Genomic DNA, 24179 nt, shown 5'->3' with positions numbered 1-24179 from the left:
ATGGGGGCTAATCGTTGCTTTGATTACTTTTTTTAGCTGAATCTGTTTGCAAGGGGCCGATCACACAGCCATGTTGAATTAAAGGGTTTATCAGCTTAAGCCTGTTGTACGGACCAGCGGAGGTCTCATCCTTTCTAAGGAACCAGGGCGACACTCGGACACAAGTACACAAACAATTATAGATGCCGGCTTCCTCGAAGAGAGATTACGGATGCGTTTACTTCTCTTTTTAGCTTTCTTTGGTGCTTTTGATAGACGACGCAATCAACTGGAGCCAAAGCAGGGTTGGAAAACCCAAAAAAGAATGGGCCCAAGACCAGATTTGATTTCTGATCTGTTGTACAGTTCACGTTTTTAAACTGCAATAAAGCTATTTTTCATAAAAACAGTCGACGATACCACTCGTAACCACCCGTAACCATCGTGCAGAGACAGCTGGATACATCAATATTGGTTAATATTGATTTGCCAAGTTAGCTGCGCATCGCCAATTTTCATGATTCAAGAGCAATTTAGGACTTTTTCTTCATCTGAAGCCAAGAATAAATTTGCCTCCCACTTTTCAGTTCCACATGCAGAGTGCCAACCTGCGTGATCCTGAAATAGGACCATTTGTGCAGACGTAGGAGTCAATAGACTGAGTAAGGAGATGGTGCGAGCGTGGGAGTGGGCAAAGGCAGAATAAATAAGGGGGGGGTCCCTCTGGTCCTCGGCTCAGCGGCGCGTCACTCACCGCCTGCTCATTTGACAGCACTGCTGGTTTTGGAAGCAGCAGGTGTGCTCTGTGTACACGGTTCTACTCTGGCAACCGCAGCACTCCTTGGTCAGGATGCTTACTTTTTTCCGAAGGTGGACGACCAAGGTTAATAATCGAGTTCAAACCCCCCCCCCCATCCCTTCCCGTCGTCCTTGCTTTTAACGATACTTGCAAATTTGATGAAGTGAGGCAGAGAAATGAGATGAAGGAGCGCCAATGTTCCTGCCAAGTCATGTATGTTTCCCTCATCTCATTTTATCTGTAATTATGGTCTGCAGCGAGGGCCTCAGCCATATGAGGCGTCCTGAAAAGAAAGATGCTGATGATAAAATGAAAAGAATTGCTGTAAAATGGGGTTGTTGCTTTTATTTATTTTTTTACTCTAGTGTGAATTTAAAAAAAAAAAAAAGAAGAAAAGCAAAGAAGGCTTCAGAGGTGTGTTGCCCAGACTCTGTCCACGGGAGGACACGTGCCACGCCCCGTCCCTGTCAGATTTCCTCCTGGGAGCGGTGTGTTGCTAATTTGTCCCCAGGAGGTCTGAAAGCACGAGCAGCCAATTAAAATGAGCGAATGTTCAGAACGGAATGAGGTCGGATCCAAGTGTCATTTATTTTTAAGCATGTCAAGTCGTGTCAGTTATTGGAGAAGAATGTAAACAGCACATCAATGCCGTCGAGGCTACGACTTGCGCTAATTAATAGCTGTATTGTAGTGACGAGGGATGTGCTGCGACACGTCTTTGAGATTCCCACATCTGCACCGTCAGGGTAGGATCACGAGCTGTTTATAGAAGAAAAGCATCAGCACATATATTTATCACAGTTTATGGTTGCTGTCTGATGTGCACCAGTTCTTCCACTGGGGAGCTTTTAAATCTCCTCTCAAACGTCAAATCTCAGTCTGCAGCACAAGTTCTAGTGGTTCGACTGATTGGATCTATTGATTTCTGAGATAAAGGCATCGTTTTATAATGTTGCTGTCCAGAAGCTAGGGACCAGCCGAAAAGCCAACACCTGTAATAATTCCTCTGGTGTTTCTGAGTCCGCTCAAGGCTTTGTTGGTCCAGGTGCTCGTCGTCTGAGCAGCCGAGACGAACCTCGTCCTCACCCCCGTTTCAGAACCCAGCACCAGCCAGTCTCTCAAGGCTGAGGGACTCCTCACAGGTGCTTTATGGAATGCCGAGCGTTGGAATTGCTGAAGCTTGAGAGGGTTAACAGCGCGAGGGTCGCCGTGAGGGAGGGGGGGATCTTTTTTTAACAGGGTGGGGATGTGTTCGGCGCGTGTAATTACTCTGGTGATTGGCATCAAAGCAGGATCACAAGACATCAAAGCGGCGTTTTACATGAATTGTATCAGGCAATTAATCTCCTTTTTTAGAAACATTCCAGGTTGGTGCAGAGGAGGGAAAGCCCGCCGCGTTCATTCCTGAGAGGAGCGGCACCGAAGTCATCTGGAGGAGCAGCGTTGGTTTGCTTGTCCTCTCGGCTGCTGTTCCTCGCTCTCACTGCAGCCTGATGTTAAACGTGTGCGATTCCTGTTTCACGTCACTCGTCAGAGCTGACTATCAGCCAAAGGTTTTGGCAGCAGCAAACGATGTTTTAACCTTTTTCTTGCGGCCTTAAAGGAAGTTGAAACACGTAGCAAAACTGCGTGTATTCAGAACGGTCCCTGAGAAATGACCGTGTTCGCCTTGATGTTTCTTCAGACTTTGATACTTACATGCTGTGATTATGGCTGCAACTTCTGATTTCCTGCCTCGTCCGCTTCACAGGAGGCGCAAAGACCGCCGCTTATTATGCAAACGCATCGAACGCTTTATCTAAATGAGGGGAAATCTGTTCCAGGCGACGAGGAGGGGGTGGTGGCTTTTTTTGTGGAGGTGCCAGAATGCGCCGCTGGTTCTGGTGCAAGATAAAGAAACCAAACTTCATTCACGGTCTAATTTTATGTGTTTGTCCGTGCTGAAGTGTGAGCAGCTGTGGGCCGCTGAAATAATTACTGCAGCATGCTAGCTCAGGCGCTATCATGCGAGTGCAGCTGTTTTCGTCTTTGCTGGGGAGAGAAGTGTCGATGGAGTAACAGTCAGGATTTACTGGACTGTTGCACCATGTTGGAAAGCGGGTCAGTACTTCTGCCTGTGAGTCATTTCCAAGAAACCTGAATGCATCTCCGGCAAATGTTAACGTGTTGGGCTCAACAAAACATAGAAGAAAGCTCGGCCGCTACATTGCGGATGCGTTATGGTTTAAACTCGGTGGCGTTGCGATGGGTAGATTTTTTTGCCATTTGTCAGTATTGGGTGGGGCGCAACATGGTTTATGGATCCAGAATGTTGTGAAGGATGGCCAGCTCCCTTTTTTTTCTTTGAAAATTGAGAAAACCACGTACAAATACCAAAAAAAAAGCTTAAATGGTCAAAAAAGGATTGTGTGGAGACAGAAGAAAAATTGGCCTTTTTCATTTCCACTTTTCCCCTTTTTGTCCTTTTTCAATGGCAGCTCATCTTCATCGTGCGTAATCTCAGCTTAAGGACTTTGATAATTGCATTCACAGACACGGTGGGTTTTTGCCTCTGCGCTCAACTATCATCCCGCCCGGCCATTTTCCCCAGATGAGCAGCACTCTGTCATCTCTGCCTGCCAAAGGCAGCCACTGAAAAAAGGAGCCAGTCCAGCAGGCCGTCTCTTTGGTCAAATTATGCTAAAGACTCGGTTTATTTGAATAGCACATCGCTCCAGCCGTGTGTTTTGCTGCTCCCGTGCTGGGGACGGCCTGCAATCTTCCTGTATTTGTGCTCTGATGGAGACGTGACCATTAAGTCATTTTTGTGATTATGGGTGGCGAGCGCGCCCGACGTGCTGACCTGGATCTCAGTCACCTGTGTTTCATCTGAATGGACCGAGTTTCATTTCCTGCACGTGTTCCACCTCTTCTGCACACTCTCTCGGGCTCTAACGCCCTCATCACTGGCCCCGCGTAATCCCGTTTACCAGACACACACACACGTAAACACGCACAAATTCAACCTGTCCTCAGCAGCCCCCTCAACTGGCCACGCCCCCTGCTGTGCTCAGCGAGCATATTTAAGCATTTGGAAGTGCTGCGACGCTTCTTACTGAATACTTCACTGTTACCCTCATTCACCGTTACGCTTTATTCTGGAAGATCTACATTTTCTCCCCACATTGAATCGGTTGTTTGGGAGATATTGACTTTCTGTTCCTGGAGCTGTGCATACCATTTTCACTCACTCCCTAACCCAAAAAAATACTGTTTAGAAGTTCCGCTAATGTTGGGGTGGGTGGGAGATTCGCGTCACATCGGTGAAGTTCTTGCATTTTTGGCGTTAAACTCATGGTGTTGCTTAAAATCTAATCCTCAAACACGTCTGACGGCTCATGTTTGTTCGCCTATGTGTTCATAAAGCTGCCTTTAAAATAAAGGCAACACAGTTGTGTTGCGTACATGATTTCACACTCATTCAGGCTTCCAAGTAATTCCACACTTAATTACTCCCAGGGGTTGTAAACTGTCTGTTATAGCAGAGCCAAAGTAATTTTAAAAAAAAGATGCAAAATAATTATAAACAGCGGTGTGTAATAGATAACAGGGATGCAGTTATGCCTCTGTAACATCCACAGTGTCAAATATGTTGAATATATTTAGCAAATAGTCTTTTGTGTTGGTTGAGGTGTGTGAAAATATTCACAGCGGTAGGTGATGTGACCACTTCCTTGTTTAAAATTGGCTTTGATATTGCTTTGATATCGCTCATCATGGAATATTGGTTTTGACCAGACTTGAAGAGATGAAAAGTTGGGGTCTTTTTCTGATTTGGAAGACATAATTTCCCACATTGATACTTCAATCTTTTGGCTTTCATCACTTAATACTGTTGATGCTTGGGTGCAGATCAGCGTCTAATGCTTCCGATTATTTTTAAATTCCCGTCCTTGTCTGCTTCTTTTGTAGTGTTGCCACACTGTTTAGCGAGCATTTAAAAAAAATAATTAAAAAAAGCACTTTTAGCTAATTAGAAGTGTAATTATTCACCTCCTCGTGTAATGGGCATCCTTTTCACTAAGCAGAATGGCAACAGACGCGTGGTAATTGTAGATCAAAGGCTGGCTGCTGGGAGCCAGACGTTTGCAGGCTTTGGTCAGCGGTTCTTGGTCCTTCTCATGGTGGGAACCGAGGAGGAAAAAAAAAAAAAGAGAGCTGCTCATGAAGTCACTCTGAGCTTCTGTGGTGGTTAGCCTCTTGGAACAAGAGGCGCTCTTTTCATTCCTGCTCCTGCCGAGTGATTCATTCTCTCTGCTCCCGGGCTGCGACAGGCGTCACTGTCATTCCGCCTAAGTGAGTTAAGTTGGCGCTTGAGGAGGGCCGGAAAACCAGCGACGACCCAGAAATCCACTTCAAACAGCTAAATAGAGCATGCTGAAACATGGGGATAATGGGCTTCCACGGAGCGCAGAGGCAGCTCCAAGGCTGATATGCTGGTGATTATTAGCAGGGTGCGCCGCGCCGCTTGATGCATGCAAAGCTCTCTTGATGGGACCCGTTTCGCCTCAGCCGTGCACTCCTGCTGCAGGGCTTTAGTTCAGCATGGGCCATTACCATCGATGGTCACTTCTTTGTGAGTTCTGGCATCATTGATGGAGCCCCAGTTTGCAGCTTTCGAGAGATAAGGGTGAAAGATCTTGGAATATTTCCAATGCTTTACTGGCATTTGGAAATGATCGCACAAAATCCACGTGAAATATGCTTTTTGATTCACACGAGAGATTTATTCCGTTTTTCCTGCTCTGCCAGACACACGTCTTCATGTCTTTTAAACATTATCACTACAGTGAGAGGGACCTTTTGACGTGATGTGCCTTAATGGTACACAACACTGCAGCAATTGAGCAACCGGTAATCAAATAAACTGCCGCCCTCACGTACTTTTTTTTCTCAGAATGTTGAGCTGTGAGAAGATGTTACCGTTTGACTCCCTAAGGAAATCTAATAGAGTTACTCTTTTTTAATCAATAATAATAATTTGCATGTTTTTGGTTTAAAACTGTTAAGTTTTTCAGGCTCAGGTTTGAGTGTCAAGTCTACTATTCATTTGACAGCTCCGTAACCACGGCAACGTGTGATTGCATCTGTGCCACAGTCTCTGAGGACGGGACAATGACAAATAGCATTTACGCCTCTTTAGCACGCCAGTTTCACTCTGTCCATTCTTACGGGTGAAAACGCTGTCTGATGAATATTGTTTGTCCTTGTGCGTGGAGTTAAATATTTAAAACATAAATCACAGTATTTTCTTGTCCAAACACCCCACTGTCTCCAGTTTACAGTCTCTGAAATATAGGAATTGTGTAAAATATACTGTAGCTTCAGAAAAACGATGCAGCAGCAGCAGCTGGAGATAGAGAGAGACAGGAAATCATCATCCGGGCTGGAGATCTCTGTTGCTAAGGGGACCAGACTGCTGGGCTGAATGGACCCTGAGCTATTTTGGGCAATTACCTCACTTAATCATTAAGATCTGAAGAGGAAGGAGGGGAGAAGTGCTGTGGATGTATTGCAGGGTTGAAGCAGGGGGTGAGCTCTACTCTGAGACGGGAGGAAACGTATAAAAGCAGCGTTGCGACGCTTCGTCTTCACGAGTAAATCATGTAGACTGGAGGTGGAGGTTTTTTCATTTAGTTTGTTTTTGTTGTGCAATGTGCAGAACTGCTGACTCGCTCCCCTTCTGGAAACAATGACACAATTCCCGAGGCCTGCGTGCTAGTTAAAAACGAGGAAACGGCGGCATTGTCAGGCCCCTTTATTTCACCGGAGGGAGACAAGTTGGAGAGGGAAGACGTGTCCTGTACAAAAGTCCAATCTGGACTCAACCAGTTCAGTCTGGCCCATTTGTAGCTCACTTGGCCAGACCACCCAGACCGATGTGCACAAGTGAACATTGTATTCCTCTTGGGTGGGGGGGGTGTAAAGATGTACAACTGTTTGTCTGATTCAGGGACAAACCCGCGTTAATATAAACAGCCATTTGTGACAGAGGTGCAGGGAGCTCGTCGGAATCGGAGCTTTTCAAACTATAGGTAACTTAACAATGGATAAATTGAGCTACAGAACTGCGTCCTATAAGTGTCTTTTTTGATGGCTTCCAGCTATTCTGGTTAAATCCTGTATGTTCATGCATGCGCAATGATGAATATACTCTTCTGGGCACTCAATCATACAATGTTCGGGTTTATTCTGTCAGCTTGGGGGCCATTTACTTTCTACATGCAGTCTGAGAGAGCCCCAGCAAAGTCAAGCTGGTTTTAAAGTGGGCTGTTATGGTATTAAGTCACATGATATGGTAGGAAAGGGTTCAGGCCCATAAATTCTGCAGAGAACCCGTGCAAATTGCAGCGGCAGAGAGCGGCCTGCGCGGTCCACTCGTGCTAGATTATCTGCCAGAAATGCTAAATATTATTTCAGCAAGCTCATTCCTGGGGCAGCCGTCGCAGTCGGTCGCATTAAGCAGCAGGTGCCGAGCTGCACCAGTTGTTCTGTTGTCTCAACAAACGTGACTGACTCCATAAACAGAGATGGGGGGGTTGCAGTCGTGCAGCTGAGCTCCAAACTGGACCTCCAGGACACTTGGCCTGTTGTTTATCACGCGCTCTCAGCTCGGATGCCGTCACATTTTTCACTGCGAACGTTTAGCTCTGCAGCACTGACGCAAGGCGACGTCACTGACCGAGCGCCGCGGTGCAGCGAGAGTTGGCCCTCAGTCCTGCCTGTTAATTGTCCGTTTAGAGCTGTGAGCGAACCCGCACTCAGCACTCGGATTTGGTCGGTTTGTGTTGGAAAACGAACCGCGTGCAAACAGTGTGCTCTGCAGCCCACCGCGTACGCTACATGTTCGACACGCCGCAGTTTCCTGGTCGGTATTTGGCAGCGAGCGGAGTAAAACACCAGCTAGACGTGTCTGTATCCGAAGCCCTGAAGCAGGCGACAACAAACAAGAGAATAGATGAGGTTAAGACGAGGGAGGCGAAGCTAAATCTATAATTAAGCTGACGTGGGGAGGGACATTACAGGATACTCCTGGAGGAGAGCCCCTGCATAAATCCTCTAAAGCGGTTTCACTGTGGTGATACAGCTTCATGGCCATTATGCAGCTGCGGAGCCACAATGCCCGCTGGTCGTCTGCGTGCACAGGGCTCGCTTTCGCTTGCGATCCGTGCCCGGATGCATTACACCGAGTGCCAGTCACAGGCAGGAGGAAGTGGGCGGAAAGGTATAGATTCCCTCAATCCTGTCAATGTGGAACAGCATTTAATTAGATCCGCTCTATATCGAGCTGCATCAGACGGTGGGCTCCTCAAGAACATTGAGAGGCCACCTTATTTGCAGATTAGGGCCATTTCAACCAGGATTTGGATGTGGAACAGTCAACGCAGATAAAAGCCTTTCCTATTCCTCTTTATTTATGAGCCATCATTCCTTGTGGTGCCTGGAGGTGCATCATGTATGACAACAAACTGGGATTATGTGGGTTTTTTTAGAATTTTCCCGTTATCTGATTTCAATTTGCCCGCATTGACTTTCACTGTTGACTGTCGGTCACGTCGCGCCCACAGGGTGAAATAGAAACACCCACCACAAAATATTCCCCTGAAAACATCGCGCCTCCCACAGAATTTCTCTTTCAGTGTAAAAAGCAGGTAAAGGATGCTTTGTTGTATTGTGCAAAAACCAGGATGTACATAAAGAGAAAGCAGTGTGGCCCTTTTTACATTTCAAATGCCCCCAAAAAATAAAAACACGTGTAAATGCGGCGTGACCGTCTATTGTGTAACCCGTTACCTTTTCACCCCCTCCTCCCCTGACTCCTGCCACGCTCAATGCAACCCATTGCTGTCCTTCATTCGGAGTACAAAAAAGGGGGAGGGGAGAGGAGAAAAGGAAGGGAACAGAGGCCTTGAAAGATGACGAAAGCGGCAGAAAGCGAAAACCAGACGGATTTCTGTCTTGGTTAAGCTCCAGGTGCAGCAGATGCCAGCCTCCGTGCAACCGGGAGGGGAGACGCGAAGGCGGTGGGTGTGGAAACGCTGATCCCGATTGTTCCCATCAGTTGTGGAGCAGTCAAAACAGAAGCCCCATCCACAGCAACACACTGCCTGAGTCATTTCCAACCATTATACACACACACACACACACACAACACCATGCTGCCACTATCATGTGATGGCTGCTGGAGCTGAGACCGTTGCGTCTTTAAGCCGTTAAGTTAATTGAAAAAGCAGGTTTTTGTGGTTCCTTTTGTGGGGGTCGACATTTGTTTTTTTGTTCACACAGAAAACATCCGGGCTGTCAACAAGCCAGTCCATGGTGTGATTTCAGCAAAAAAAGGTGTCATCGCCAACACAGCGGCGATGGAGCGGGATGTTTTATGTGCGGTTCTGTAAACAATGACATTAATTTCATCCTGTTTCACTCATGACCTGAACTGAAGGATACAGCAATGGTCCGAACCAAGGAATGCAAACTGATCCGTGAGCCACTCTCTGTGGTTTTCAGTCTCTATATAGCCTGTTATCTACTCTAAGATCACGCTGTTTCTCCCGGCCTTTGAGCCAAAGTTAGCTCAAATAAATGAGTTCACTTCCAACCACCACAGTTGGTGGTAGCATTAGCCTAAACCTGATATCAGCAGTTGGTCTGACACTTTGTGTACCTTTTTATGCAATGGCCTTACATAAGTGTTGGGTTTTTGGTGCCACTGAAGGGGTCAGACATCTGGCAGCACCGTCTGACTGGATTACACAAGTATTGATTGATTTTTAAAGGGACCAAACGCCACTTACTTCACCCACAAAGCACCACACTACCACCTTGTCTCCACCTAAAGGTCGCTTTGACTGTTCTAGGCAGCAGCCCCATGATGCAGGGTCTGTCGGGATCAGGATCGCCACGTCCTTACGTCTCCACCGAGATGCCGACGCTGTAACTGGGAGGGCGGCGCGCTCGCGCCGTCGAGCGGTCCGTCTTAGAACAGCAGTGCCTTTTGTGTCTGACAGTTATTTATAAACCCAGTTAACCCGCGGCACATTCCAGGCAGCCACAGGCGCAGGGAGAGCACCTCACCCAATGTGTGTCCTCTTTGTCTCCGAGCTCCATCCAGGCCGTCGGGATCGCTAATGGCATTAACCGCTGCGGCTCGCATTTGCGTTAATGAAGGAGAAGAAGGCAGAAAGCTGATGATTACCTTTCATGCCTGTTGCTGGGAAACCTCCCCCTCCCACCTTTTTTTTTTTTTTGCTTTTAATCTGCTGTTGGCTGTTGCATTTTTTCGACCGCTGCTTGTGGTCTTCCATGACTCATTCTAATGGGAAGGCCTTGGTTCTCAGTTAAAATGTTGGCCTATTTCTGACTCCTTTTTTGTTTGAAGTACAACAGCTCATCTGTCTGCCTGCGTAACTGTCCAGGACTTCCTCTTCTAAGTGGAAAACATTATAGCATTTCCCTGGAAAACTTTTCAAAACCAGCACAGAACAGCAAGGTTTCCCCATTAGTCCGATTATACTGTATATTTATACAGATAGAAGATTTAGCATGACATTCATCCTAATGGTTTGATCTATTTTACTATTGTTTTGCTATACGTGAGCAGCTCTGGAGTCTTCCTCTTCCTCTGTTTTGTTTGCAGTAATGTGCAAATTTCCTGCACAGAAATTCCATCAAAGGACCCCCCCCCCCCCCGTCACTATTTTGTGTGAATCCTAATTTTTTTTCAGTGATTTGATTTCAGACTTTTTCCTGCTTCACCTTTCCTCCAGACACCGTTGTGTATTTCAGCCGTAGCGGCTCAGAGATGGTACAGATCTGTCTCTCCGGCTCACGTTTGTGCCCGGTTCTCCTCCTGCCTGTAAAAGGAATAAACAGATTCTCAAGACAAATCCGCAGCACGTTTCTTCCATTACCTTCCCTGATGGCAAATATTAAGAATTCCCCCCTCTATTCTAAACACGGAGGCCGATTAGAATCCTGGTAGTCTGCCTCGCTCTCAGAAATGTACAAAACGGGTGCTCATTTTAACTACAGGCTGGTTATTGCAGGAGTCCTGGAGACGATCACCGATATTTCCTAACTGATAATAGAAAAAAAATGAAGAGGGAGATCCTGGATTTTGCCTCTGTAAAAGTGAACGCGAGGAACGACGGCGGGAATGAGACTTCTGTGGGAAGCGGAGGTTTAGCGGGGATGGGTGACCCCTGCCTGCGTCTGTGGGCGGCCTCAGATCTGTCTGTCACACCCGTGGAGCTGAATTACAAACGCACCGGCAGGCGCGCCTGTCCCTCTGATGCCGCTCCGTCTTCGCAAGGCGGCGGAAACTTCAAGTGCACAGAGAACCGTCGTCTTTGTCTCTGTGACCGAGGATGTTATAGTTTCATTCTTAGCTACTGTTCTGTTCCTTGCTGATGTGGCGAAGACAAATCCCATTTTAAGACGGCTCGCCGTCTTGAAGAGGGCGCTCATTTGTGTCTGTTGGTTCATTTAAAAGCCGACACATCTGGTTTTAGCGCAAATGAAAGGGCCTGTTTGTGATAGCCTTCAACTCCAGTGCAGTTAATTAGAAGTAGTTATGTGTTGGGGGCTTTAAATCCACCAGTGGAGAACAGCTACTATGGTTCATCATGGCAAATTGGAAATGTACAGCAGAAGCTGGAGCATTCATTTGTAATCCATGTAGCCATGAGGAAGCGACGCCAGAGAGTCAGCTTGATGGGGATGGCTGTGTAACATGCCACTTTTAAAAATTAATATAGTGATTCTGAGGAAAGACGATGGTTTTCTGTCACTGTATCAATATTTTATCCCATTTCTATCGCTTGTACCTTCCAGTCTTGGAAAATATAGCCTATAGATTTAGTTCGTATTCATATATTATCATTTGCATGCTGCAGTCGGGTCATTTACTCCATTCTGTTTGACCTCTGTTGCCTCTCCAGCTCCGTGGGTGGATTTTATCCCTCTGCTACCTAACGGGTTTAAGAATACGTTAGCCGACGCGGAGCTTAGCTGCAACTGAAAACCAAAAGTTTCCCCTAATCTCAGGTTTTGGCAAAAGAAAAAACCCTGCTCTCTGAAACAGTTGCCGGGGGTCTCCCAAAGGTTAAGCGCGAGCAGATGACATGAAGGCTGCGCTGTTGTAGCGAGACTTTTAAAGGCTTGAACTCTGAACCCGAGTCCCTCCTTGATGATCGCAGCCCACCAATGGGGGATCTGACCCTGAAAATTGACACTTGGGTCTGCTGCCTTCCTCTCTGGGTGATTTGGACTGTCTTGTCCTTTACCAACAGTTTAGCGGAATGTAGTAGTTTAATGACTTTACAGTATTTTAAGGTTTAAGCTAACCATGTGTGAAAAGCAGCCCAGTGCATATTTAAAGGTTTAAAACACTGCTTGTTTGAATTTCAATCTAAACAGCCTCAACAGTTCTCATATTAATGCGCTTCCATGTGTTTGAAATCACATCTAAAGTTTTCTTTATTTTTTGGGATATATTTTTTTAAATGGTTTGGCTGGGGAAAAAGGGAATATTCTGAATACTTACTGATATTTTGAAGTGGTTTGTAGCTGATTATTTATGGGAAGAACACTCAACATTCTTGTTTTTGAATGTGTTTTCAAACGGCTTGGCTCCACACCACAAATATGTACTATAAAAACTATAAAAACTAAAATAGAAGAGGTATGATTTGAGATAAGGTTGTTATTGTTGGTACCAATATATGTGGAGGGTTTTTTTTTGGACCAGTTAGTCTTTTTGGTGGACCTGTTTAGTATAATAGAATTATTCTAATTTAATGTGTTTTTTAATGTAAAGTTATATTTGATGTGTTAATCACACAAGAACCACAACTGGCTACATACAATTTTGGTGCATATATTATTAACAGCAACAATCACAAAGTTCATATGAATAAGCAACTTTGCAGTTGTGTACCTAAAAACTTGTGGTGGTGGTTGACTTATTTTGGTGTAAAAGTAGCTGTTCTGACCTGGTCCATGATGCAAACCCCTCCCCCCCCCCCCCAAACATTTTGAATTGCATCCCGTGCGAGTGACTATGGATAAAATCAATTTCCACCATAAGGTGCGCAAATCCCGGCCCCGGAATTCCACAGCCGTGCTGTAAACGCGATGACGTCCGTCTGCTAACCCCAACCACGAGGCGTGCTACTGTCGAAAACGTTCTCTGGACTGCATTAGAGGGCTGGAACAATCGGCATACTCGATACGGCTCTCGCGGTCCCGCTAGTTGGAGCGCACGTTGGCCAAGAATGTAATGGTTTTGTCCACTCATAGGTGAATATTTTTGCTGGTTTTGTCAACCCTCTACCACATGCCAAAGTGGATAGAATGTCGAAGGATTTTAGATTATTACTCAGAGATTTGTCCAAATGTAATGCTGGAGTGAGGCTGCAACAAATTATATAATGTGACAACACATTGTTTCAATATGTTAAATGGAGCCTGGCCAGATGGAACTCCAAAGAGTTTCTGGAGGGATGAGCTTTGGGAGGGAAGTCGAAGACAGTGGAGTCACTGTGCTGCCTGAGCAGCCTTGACCTAATGGATCTCGGAAATTGAGGCATGTTTATTTTGCGGCTCAGTAGGGGTCTGGCTCCGAGCTGCACATCGGGCTGTTTTATAACATCTTTGTTGCCTGGTGGGGTGATCGCAGGGCTCCTGCTGCAGAAGGTGACCTCTTGTTTGCTGTCCAGGCTCCTCATGCCTGCAGACCTGACACCAGCCAGATGAGCAGTCCCTCTTAAACTGCCTCTGATGTCATCGTCCCAATAGGATACGTTTTGATTTTTTTGTCTTCAGTGTTTCATTGTGCTTTTCCAAACCTCTTTGTGTCTTCGATTTAAACCACCAATTCCAGCATTTCTTTGATTTGCTTTATCTACTTTAAGATTATTCACTCACTGTGAGGCATTGGACACGCTATAAATATTGTGAAATTCCATCCCAGTCCTCCTAATTAATTTCAAGGTGAAGACACCTATTGATTACATACCTTTATGTCATATTAAATGGTTATTGTTTGGCACTACAAGGTCTTCAGCAGTGCATCCCATCTCACTTGGCCCAGGCTTGATGAATATTTGATTTGTATGACATTTTATACAAAACTGAATCCAGATAAAATGAAATCTCTGCCCCGCAGTCTCTCTCCAACAGGCCCGCATGGACTGATTATATTTGAGAAGGAGCTCGTGGGAATTGCCATCACGTGAAAAGTGTTGGAGGGGTGGTGGCAGGCGGAGGATGAGCTGAGCATAAAGCACGTCTGGGCTAAGGCGGGTGGCTGGGGGACAGACAGAGCTTCCAGATGTAGCACGGTGGGTTTTGTCTGCAGTAGTCAAACAGATGTGGCTTTAGAAGAGAGTAGGACTTAAGGAAGAAATGGACTAATGGGTGGATTTAAGCTTACACTGTGTAAACAGTTGCCACCAGAGAGCTGCGTGCAGCTCAGGTAATAGGTGAACCATTTCCAGCTTACATGGCAGGTTGGTGGTGGTGGTGAAAAGGCCTTTATGTATGTGTGTGTTCTCCTGCTGAGGCCTCGGACCACTTATGTCTGCTTTTATGAGGCGCACCAGACGCGAGGTGTCACTGTGATTTATTTGACTCCTTGCAGGCGGTGGAGGGTACAATTGGAGCTATCCTGACATCACATAGTGTATATCATGTTGTTACTGTCCTTGGCACAGCATGTGCTGGGAGCATATATAGGAAGTATGTGAATAAAGGCTCACCGGTGGCATTATGACACGTAGGGAACACCAGCACAATGACATCGTCTCAGGGCAGCTGACTTGTTTGCAAAGGACGAGGAGGCGCTTATTTTACTGCAGCAGATTATTAAAAGGGGGAACAGGTATTCTATCTTCTCTTCCATCCTTTGGATATTGTCTACAGTTGCAAACAGTCATTTTATACATTTTTTGCATGCTCTTATTATGTGTGCTCATTTTATGCACTGTTTAATCCAATAAGAGCAAGCCCGCCATATAACTATAATGATATGTTGGGAAGATTGCTATATGTGGAAGCCAGTTCCTCCTGATTATGCACACATCACCGTTAGCATGTCTGAAACATTTCCCTCCAATTTCCATACATATTAATGTCCCCCCTTGTGATGGGATCAGGGACTTAGCCGAAGACTTCCATGGGCTCCGGCGCGGGGAGGAGCGGTGGGAGCTAAATGTGAGGTCAAATGGAGGTTACAAGAGGGGAAGCAGTCTGAGCCCCTCCTCCAGCTCCCTCTGCCAACTCTCCAGGAAACTGGGGTATCTGCACAACGGCAGTGTGGATGCTTATGGGTAGTCGCTGCGGGTCTGTTTGCAGAGTGCAGCTAAATTAGCTGCATGTGCACAAAGATGTAAAGTCAAGTTGTGCTTAAAGGCTCATTCTTGTGTGTTTTGCACAACTATTAATATGTAATCGACACCCACAATTTTCCAGAGCGCACAGCTTAATCAAGGATTTAATGAGCAGACTTTCACAGAGATTTCTCTGTAAATCTCAGACGAGTAATTCCATTCTTTATTGGATTACAGCTGAGGGACTGTGCTGTATTACCTTTTGGCACAGATGTGATTTAAAAAAAATAAAAATCTTAAAAATGCACAGAGCTCTCCAGGTCAGCAGTTGGCCAATCGCTGCGAGTACATAATGCCCGTCTCAGAGGTTCACGCCGAGGTAACTGATAAAGCAGGTCCAACTGGTCCAGCGCCAGACCAGCTCGGCTTTATCGTCTCTATCTGGCTGTCTGTTGGACCCTGCAGGCCTCCACTTGATGAAATGCAGGCTGATGGTATAAATGTGTGAGTTATAGCTAACTGAGGAACCAGGATGGTGGAATCATCAGTGGTACCCAGTTAAAGCCAACTAAGGTTGTAATTAAATGCAGATAATTTTCCAAAATTACATTTCAGAGACTATACATATTGTATATCTGCATGTAAATCCTCTAAAATTAGAAGTTACAGTAGTTCACTCAAACGATGCACAATGGCTTCTCCCATCTTCATGGAATGAAATCGAATCTTCATTCCACCCAGTAAAATGGTAAAACCACTGGATTCTGACATTTTGAGAAGGTAATATTACGCAACTTTTGTTACACAAAAATCTGCTATTTGTCCAATAACAGTTTCAACATAACAGCCCTTATATGACAAACGTATCACTTTAAAAATATAAAAAAGGAGCTTTTAAATGACGTGGAGGTTTGTACGACCTTTACTATATCTGCAATGTTTTATTGAGCCGCTGGCACCCGCTACAGCATGTCTGCAGCGCTTGCTTCCACTCTTTTGACAGGGAAAGTGAGCTCAACAACTTAGAGATTCTTAAAAATGCACGACATGACAGCCAGATGTCTTTGGCGGGTTTCGTTTTCGGCCTCGTAAGTGGAGATTTTGCTGAAAAAGCATATTTGTGGTCAAACAAGGGTGAGACAATAAAGCGCAGAGACGCAATTTACATTTTTTCCACATTAGCGCATCTGCGTGTGTGCAGAAGGGTGACGCTTTTTGTGATGTACCAGATGGAACTACAGGAGGGGATAGCTGATAGAGAGAGAGAACAGTAAGGATATGGGGGCAGGGATGCAGGCAGACTGCTCTAAACACCACTGGGATTTAGGAATGCACCCCCTACTGTTCTGACCTTTGGCCCCGCTGAATGTAGCCCTCCAGGGCCAGCCCACGCCTGTAGAGAGACAATGCTGCAGATACCTATTGAGCCCTGGCTTTTTACTCCTTTACAACCCTCCCTTTCCTTTTTATGCCACATTCTTCACGACATAAAAACTTTTTGCTGTACAGGGTCAAGTTTGGATTTAGAGCCTGTATTCAGGACATCGCTTTTGTCCTGAAAAGACTGAAAAGAGAGATTCTCTCTCGCCCTTTCTTTCTGCCCCTCTCTCTCTCTTTCTCTCTCGCTGACATTCAGCCAACTGCTGCTCTCAAAGAACCATTAATTTATCACTGAATTATTAACCAAGAGCTCACAATGTGTCTGGCACTCAATGACCAGTCCTGACTTTGTGTTTGTCTGATCGGGTGGGGGGCGTTGCCTTGACAACAGGGGGTCTTTATCAGAAAAGCAATTTAGCCAGTGTGCCCCCCGCCTGCATTCTGAAATATCCGCCACCGAGATGAGCCTAACAGGGGATGAATAGAACACTCTCAGGCAGCATGAGAGGAACCTGCTGGGTTTTTTTTTTATTGTGTTTTATTTAAAATTTAGAGCAGATATTACCCAAATCATCGATCAAACTCCAGTTCCAATTCCAATTTCTTCTGTGAGCTTTTTATTCATTTAAGCAGTCGAATTCTAAATTCTTTGCCTGTTTCTAGACACGTTTTAAAGAGAAAGATGCTTCTGAAAGGGATGGAGAAAAAGTTAAGAATAGTAAGATTTCCCCTCCTCTTTATCATAACAATATTCTTCAAATCCACAATTTGTCTGGATTGATTTCACCAAAACTGGGCATTTTCTTCCCTTGTTGTTTATCCTGGTAGACTTAAGCTGCAGTTGGTGGATTTAAAAAAAAAAAAAAAATGAAGCAGAGATGTGTTTTTTCTTTTAAAAAAAAAAGCACCATGAGAACATGTTAGCCTGGTTTTTAGGAGGTAGGGTTTAGCCCGGGGAGAAGGCATCCGCTCCGCAGCTGTCCCGGGATTTAAGCTCTATGGACGTTTGACAGCGTAAAGTGATAGCAACACACGTGGAAGTGTGCAGTAACATGTAGCCGGTGTAGTGTTTGCTGAAATCCCGGTAGGAGTGTGACAGTTGTATGACTGAAGAGCGGCAACAGGCTTTTGAAGCGGTGACAGACGGTCACCGAGAAGCTTGTGAGCGGATTGAACAGCGGTTTGTGCCACATGGTGGACGGGACGTCTGCTGGGTCAAAGGGGATGAGAAAGTTGTTTCACCCTCGTCAGTGATGGTAAAATGTGAAATATTCAATGGTAAATGTGTCATCCTCATTTTAATTTTATTGCGAAAGGCAGCTCTAAACTCTACTGCTGAGTTAATGCGGAAAACATTCATTTTCCCCCAAACTGTGCTTTAAAAAAGAATCTCGATTCAAACCAAAGACAAAAATTCTTCTTTTGTGCTACAGAGGAGACCTCAAATGACACAGTTCTAGTCTCTGAATCCGGTGAAGTGAACATTTTGAACCAGACCGTCACCATCCTTAATGGAGTGGTGAAACATTAAAGGCTGCTCTCAGCGTCGCAGCGGCTCTCATGTCCTCAGTGGTGCCCGTATTGGAGCAAAGCAGCAACTCGGAGCACCTGAAAAATATCTCGGGCCTGACCGGGCCAGTGAAATCCGACCTGGGAGTAGATGAATCTGGGGCAATCGCCGGTGAATTGGAGGTGTAGAGTGATGAAATTGCTTCCATTCTACAGCTCTCAACAGGGAGGATTCACTGCAGGAACCTGCTACTTACTGGCAGAATTTCACCGCATGGGGTTCTCGAGATCTCTTAAGGGCCTTCTTCGTGAGCTAGCCTCCTCCAAGGCCGCAGTGTTGCCATCTAGCGCAAAGAGGCAGCGATTGGGAGCGTGCTGTTTACCCGTTTCTTTAGCTGAGCTACAGTTGAAATAATCAGTATTTTGGTGATCATTGCCTCGATTTCATTTCCAGTCCTGGCTTATTCCACCAGCCCCAGCAGTGGGCATACCCGCGTGTCTTCTGGATGCAGATCCGCAGTCATGCGTGATCCAATTAGCACGATGCACTGAGCTTAGCGCGGCGCCAACGCCAGCCTCTCTGACGGAGGAAATGGACTGTCACAACAGATTCCCACCTCTCCCTAAATTGACAGTTGATGGGCCCTCCCACCAGGGGTTATTGGTATAAAACGTGTGCCTAAATAGCCCAATTTGCTGCACCGGTGCATGTTTTTACACTCCAACGATAATGAAGAGAAAGGGCTGAGGGAAAGCCAGTGCAAGCTCGATGTGATTAGTGTGGTCTGTAAGTAGTTTGCTGTATATGATTGCTCAGCTGTAAGTATTCTTAACATATGTGCACAACAGTAAAAATGGTCTTTTATCATCATCATTTCAGGGGTTAACTTAAGGGCAGCTCGCACGGGTCTGTAGCCTGTAAGGGTCTGGTCCATGCTGGGGCAAGGAAAATGAGAATCAAGTGAGTGGGATGAGTCAGCGGCCCAGTTGGATTCGATCAAGTTCCCAAACAAATCTCACGAGAATCTCCTCATTCGAAATGCACCAAATCTTGACCCACGGCAGAGAAACGTAATACTTTTTCAGCGTGTTGATGTTTAAATCACGCAAGAACAATGTAAATATTGAGAGAGTTAGAGAGGAATTGTGCCAATACTGTAATTAAACTGGGGAATTTTGATACTGCCAAGAACGAGAGCCGTCTTGACAGGCTGATTTACATGTGCTGTTGGCACAACACATCACATCAGATCCTGCCATTATTGTCTCTGATATAATCGGCAGCCTGCGGCTCTTGACAATGAAACGCTGTTTCAGGCGAACCGCGTGGCTACGGAATGCGATCCTCATGTGTTCTCTTTGTGAGAAGGCAGCAGCATTGTTGTTGTGAAGGCGCTGTCATTTTACGAGTTTGGCGGCAAAGAAATTCCTTTCCAACCCTCCACGGAAAATGAATTCCTGTTTTTCGGTGTGCAAACATTGATTTTGTTCTCTTTGTGACAGGCTACCAGGACATTTTGCTTTGGACAGTACAAGGTCCAGAACCCCCCTCCCCCCCTCCCTGAAATCATAGCAGGCCTTTCATTCTAAAAGCAGATATGAACCCTGACAGGGTTCAGCATGTGGGACCACTCTGACCTGCAGATGTGATGTGATGTTGTCGTTAATTATTAACAAGACAAAGAAGAAGCGCCGCGTCTACCTCTGAGGTCGCTCCGTGCAGCGTTGTCCGCCTTTTAAAGCAACATCCTCTTAGCAACGGGCGTGTTGAATATTTCAACAGTGTGGGTCCTGCAACAGAGTCAGAAACACGCGAGTGTAAAAAAAAACAACAGAAAAACAAATAAACCAACAAGTCGAACAGGGCTCGCGGGCGTGTTCGCCGTCTTTATCGTTCTGCTCCAACACGACATAGCGGCTCATCTGGCTTCAGATTTTTTGGTCCAAGTTCGGTGACATCGGTTTGTCGTAATCTTGATTGGCACTACCCGCCAGTTTGCCTCCATTCCTGTGAATTCTCGTGGGTCTTGATATGGAATAACTGAGTGTTAATCAGAGCTGTCAGCAGATCACTGTCCTTTTCCCTGATGCTCCTCTGAAGGTCCCTTTGGGCTCAGTCTGACTCTCTTGGATTAACAATCTGGATTACAGAGGCCATCTGATCAAAACGGCCTCTATGCACGTCAGCTCTCGGAGACACTGAGACAACGCCTACAAAAACCCCTTTGACTGAGTTTCCCGAGCGGCGCGGCCGGTGCGGTAAATCTGTTGACAGTGGCAGACGCTGCCTTTGACAAACCTCCAGACCAACGTTGTAATGAGGCTCCGGGCAGTCTTGTCCGTGTGACGGAGCGTCTGACCTCTGCTGTCACGGGGGACCGTGTGGTCACCATCTGAAGACTGTATAAAGCTGTGTTTAACCCGCGGAAAAGGGAGACGCGCCATAAAGAATCGGCCTTCTCGGACGGCTCCAGCTGTTACGATGGAGTGTTTCCACAAAAAAAGCAACAAAACTTTATTGTCCTGGAAATCACTCGTGTCAAAAATGATATATATTATATTTTATATTACAAGTGTATCATTATTCCTTACCTCCAGAAGATGGAAGCTTGTCTTATTATTCCAGCTCTTGTGTCTCTTGAAGACAGCTTTTCAAGGTGTGTACAAGAGTGTGTTGTTTATTATCCTGCTGCTGTTTAGGTGCATTAGTGCCACCTCCAAAATTGGAGTTTATTTTTGACTTGGCACGGTACTGATAGGAGATTTTCACAGCAGGGGTGATAACGCTAAAAAAAATTTATTTATCCGGCGTTATACATTTCAAAAACCTTTATAAGCAGACCAGACTCTTCATGGAGACCTGCTTTTATGTGCAAGAAGATGAAAACAATTCATTGAACCCTGAAGGCTGCAGAAGTGGGTTTAAATAGAAGATGGTGACAGAAATCATGGTGACATTTGATTTCTGAACACAGCTGTTCCTCTTTGGCTCTGAAACTTTTTTTTCTTGCTGAAGCTGCATTGTACGCTGCTGATTGCCACTTTTTACAAGAGACAGCTCTTTTTATATTCTGCGTAGGACCCCTCCCTCTGATATGGAAAGTGACTCTGGGATATGCGGAATGCTTGATCTGCTTTTTTTTTTTTTTTTGAATGTTCAGGACTTGACTGATCTCTGAACTCCATTAACGCTGTGGGTCTATCCCCACATTTCAGCCCATAGAGACCCTTTGGGATTTCATGAGGCTGTATTAATACGAAGCTTCGTATCAGACGTTTAATGATAACTTTAAGACCTTTGGATTCTCAGAAGTTCCTATGAAAATAAGAATAGACTGTTAAAGGTCCAGTAACACACAGGGCTCAATTTTCTTTACTGCAGATCAAAGGAAGCTCTTTTTTTTTAGCTTTCACTTTAGTCTGGACGAAGCAAAGAAAGACGTGCCCCTGAGCTGGCTGATACTTCACCTCTGTGCAGACCGCATTCCTTTATTTTTATGATTCTGTTCTCCGGAGCCTCTTTAAACAACACTGAGAGCATTTGTCCTATAAACTTTATTGTTACTGCGCACAAGATGTGGTTGTTGCCTCGGCTGATTCTCCGATCTTAAATATTCCTGCCTAATTCTTTTCCAGATGAAGCTGTGGAACAAGTACAAGGTGACCAGTATTCCCTCCCTGGTGTTTGTGGACACGGTGACGGGGAAGGTCGTGTGTCGAAACGGTCTACTGGTGGTCAGAGATGACCCTAAAGGTGAGGACACGCGCATTCTTTTAGTTAAGGCACCACTACGGCCCTTGACCTCAAGGTCTGACCTTAACCGTCGAACACGAGCACCGGTCATTAAACTCCAAAAGCGCCGCTGTTTACCAAGAGGTCAGGAAGGCAGGAAAACAGTTCATTTTCTCACACATTTGTCTGCAACACTAGTCTAATTTAATTCTTTGAATTCATGGTGTTTTTAAGTGTCTGTGACCTTTGGGTCATGGAATTGGAGTTTCCCTCAAAGTGAGAAGAATATGGAATGTAACTGAAACACAATTTGCGCAATAGTGCTGTCCTCTAGATATTAGATAAAGATGGACTTTAAAGAGCAGGATTTTAGTCCCTTTAATAGAAGAGCCAGGATTTATCTTGCTTTGGACAATAACTTATAGGGAGGGAACAGCAGGTCTGTTTTTAATTCTTTAAGTAATATTAAAGTTGATTAAATTGACATTGGACAAGTTTCTAGTTCATCACATTCCAGGGAGTTGAACATGAGGTGTCCAGAAAGCAATCCCACATCTGTCAATCACCATATTTCCTCCCAATTCAATAGCAGCAATTAATAAAGAGCTGCAGTAACTTAAATCATCTGAAAGACGGACCGCTGCACCTCTAACATGTGCGGACAGAATGACGCAGTGATGCAGTGATGTATCCTAAACTACAGTGCTGCTCTCACCAAACTCCCTCCCCCCCGAGGATGTTCCCTCAAGAGAAACTTGGCCTCTGCCGAACATGTTGGAAGCAGGAATCGAACTTACAGGATTGCAAAATCCAGTCTGTGAAGTTTTGTGTGAAGTTTTGCAGCCAACTTAATAAAAGCCACTCTAGTCAGTGGTAATATAAACTATTGATTTAGTGTCCTGACAAACAGAAGGGAGGTTCATTCCTGGCCTCTGACAAAGACCAGTACGGCCTTAAATGCGTGCGTCGGCCTTTATCAGAGATTTTGATCTTTCCCGTTCCCAGAGGTAGCTCTGCTGTGACAAATCAATTTGGCTATATTAGCCAGAGTTTAAGTGAGGAAAGGGAGCAGAGAAATTGGGCTGGGAAGGGGCAGCGGAACGAATCAGAACCCTGTGCCTTTCACTCACTAAAGCCCGACTTGAGTGGCAGCAGCCGAGCCTGCGGCGGCACGATGGAGAGCACTTTTCCAATCAGAACAACAATAAAATGCTGCGGCAGTGCAGTGCAGACGTGTCGCTCCTGCCTAATGAAGCCCTCGACAATCAGGCCTGCATAAAGAGGCCATTATGAAGCAGCCATAGCCGGCTTTATTTACGATTACCACATGTTTAATCCGGCCGGACCAAATGGATCTCTAGAGGAAGCAACAATGACAACTGCCTGAAACGTAGAAGCAGTGTTTTGGGGTTTTATTCCCTTTTTTTCTCCCCAGCCTGCACATACTGTATATTAATAAATCATGGACATTTATAAGCATTCCATTTTAAAAAGGTTAACTGCTTTGGGTTATACAGTAATTTTCTGTATAATTTAATGAAACAAATGTGATGAACATGATTAATAGTCACTTGCTCCACCTTGCCATTTTTGTGGCAGGACTGGAGTTCCCCTGGGGACCAAAGCCTTTTGCAGAGGTAGTAGCGGGACCTCTGCTGAGGAACAACAGGCAGACGACCGACAGCAGCTCTCTGGAAGGGCACTACGTGGGAGTCTACTTCTCTGCACACTGGGTGAGCACAGAAAGGCTTTTTAGATGTTTCTGCTGTTCTCCGTGCGTGGCGATGTGAGGAAAAATGGACGTCGTCAGCAAAGCAGAGGAGGAAAACAGAGTGGAGACAGATAAGACAGAGGAACAGGAGGGTGTAGGCGAGGCTATTGTTTGCGCCTGTTTACATTAACAGCGGTTAACTGTGCCCATCCATCTTTTCACCGCCACCCCTGGGCTTTGGTCTGCGTGTGTGCGTCGCTAACCATGCACCGCTGACATCATCGCCATTGTCTCGTTCCCCACCGGAACGTCCATCATCCAGTAAAGGTCGCGAGGCAGAGGCGCATGAAAGGGACTGTATCAGCGGATGGCTCCTGATGAGATGCAGCTCGAACTCTTCTGAGACCAGTCGGCGTGGCAGATGCCAAAGTCGTCACCTCGGAGACCAGTTTCTCAGAGCAGCGACGCCTGGAGCTGAGAGCCTCACAAAACTGGAAAGGGCGGGTCGCAGGAGCCTTTACGGCTGTTTATTGGCAGAGGTTTAACACGTTCCTGCTACTAAATCTTGTGGAAATATAAACAATTCTATGTGTAAGAAATGTCAATTTCTGGAACCTGAAATAGCTTCAAATATATACAGCTGCCTCAGGGTTTGGTTCTGGAGACAAATAAGCCCAAGAAGGTGTCTGCATTTATAAC

General features: G+C 45.7%; 1 protein-coding gene across 1 annotated transcript in view; it reads left to right on the top strand.

The window, feature by feature from the left end:
* The window catches only part of nxn (nucleoredoxin), a 34944-nt gene that overhangs the window by 4766 nt on the left and 5999 nt on the right, over nucleotides 1–24179 (top strand). Inside the window, exons 2-3 of the mRNA XM_057048704.1 lie at nucleotides 21673–21790; nucleotides 23369–23502. Of these exons, the coding sequence (XP_056904684.1) occupies nucleotides 21673–21790; nucleotides 23369–23502 (252 nt within the window). The remainder of the gene's footprint in view (nucleotides 1–21672; nucleotides 21791–23368; nucleotides 23503–24179) is intronic.

This window comes from Takifugu flavidus, chromosome 12 (genome assembly GCF_003711565.1).
Source record: "Takifugu flavidus isolate HTHZ2018 chromosome 12, ASM371156v2, whole genome shotgun sequence".
In the NCBI taxonomy this organism is placed as follows: domain Eukaryota; kingdom Metazoa; phylum Chordata; class Actinopteri; order Tetraodontiformes; family Tetraodontidae; genus Takifugu; species Takifugu flavidus.
This window is presented reverse-complemented; position numbering and strand designations above follow the sequence as displayed.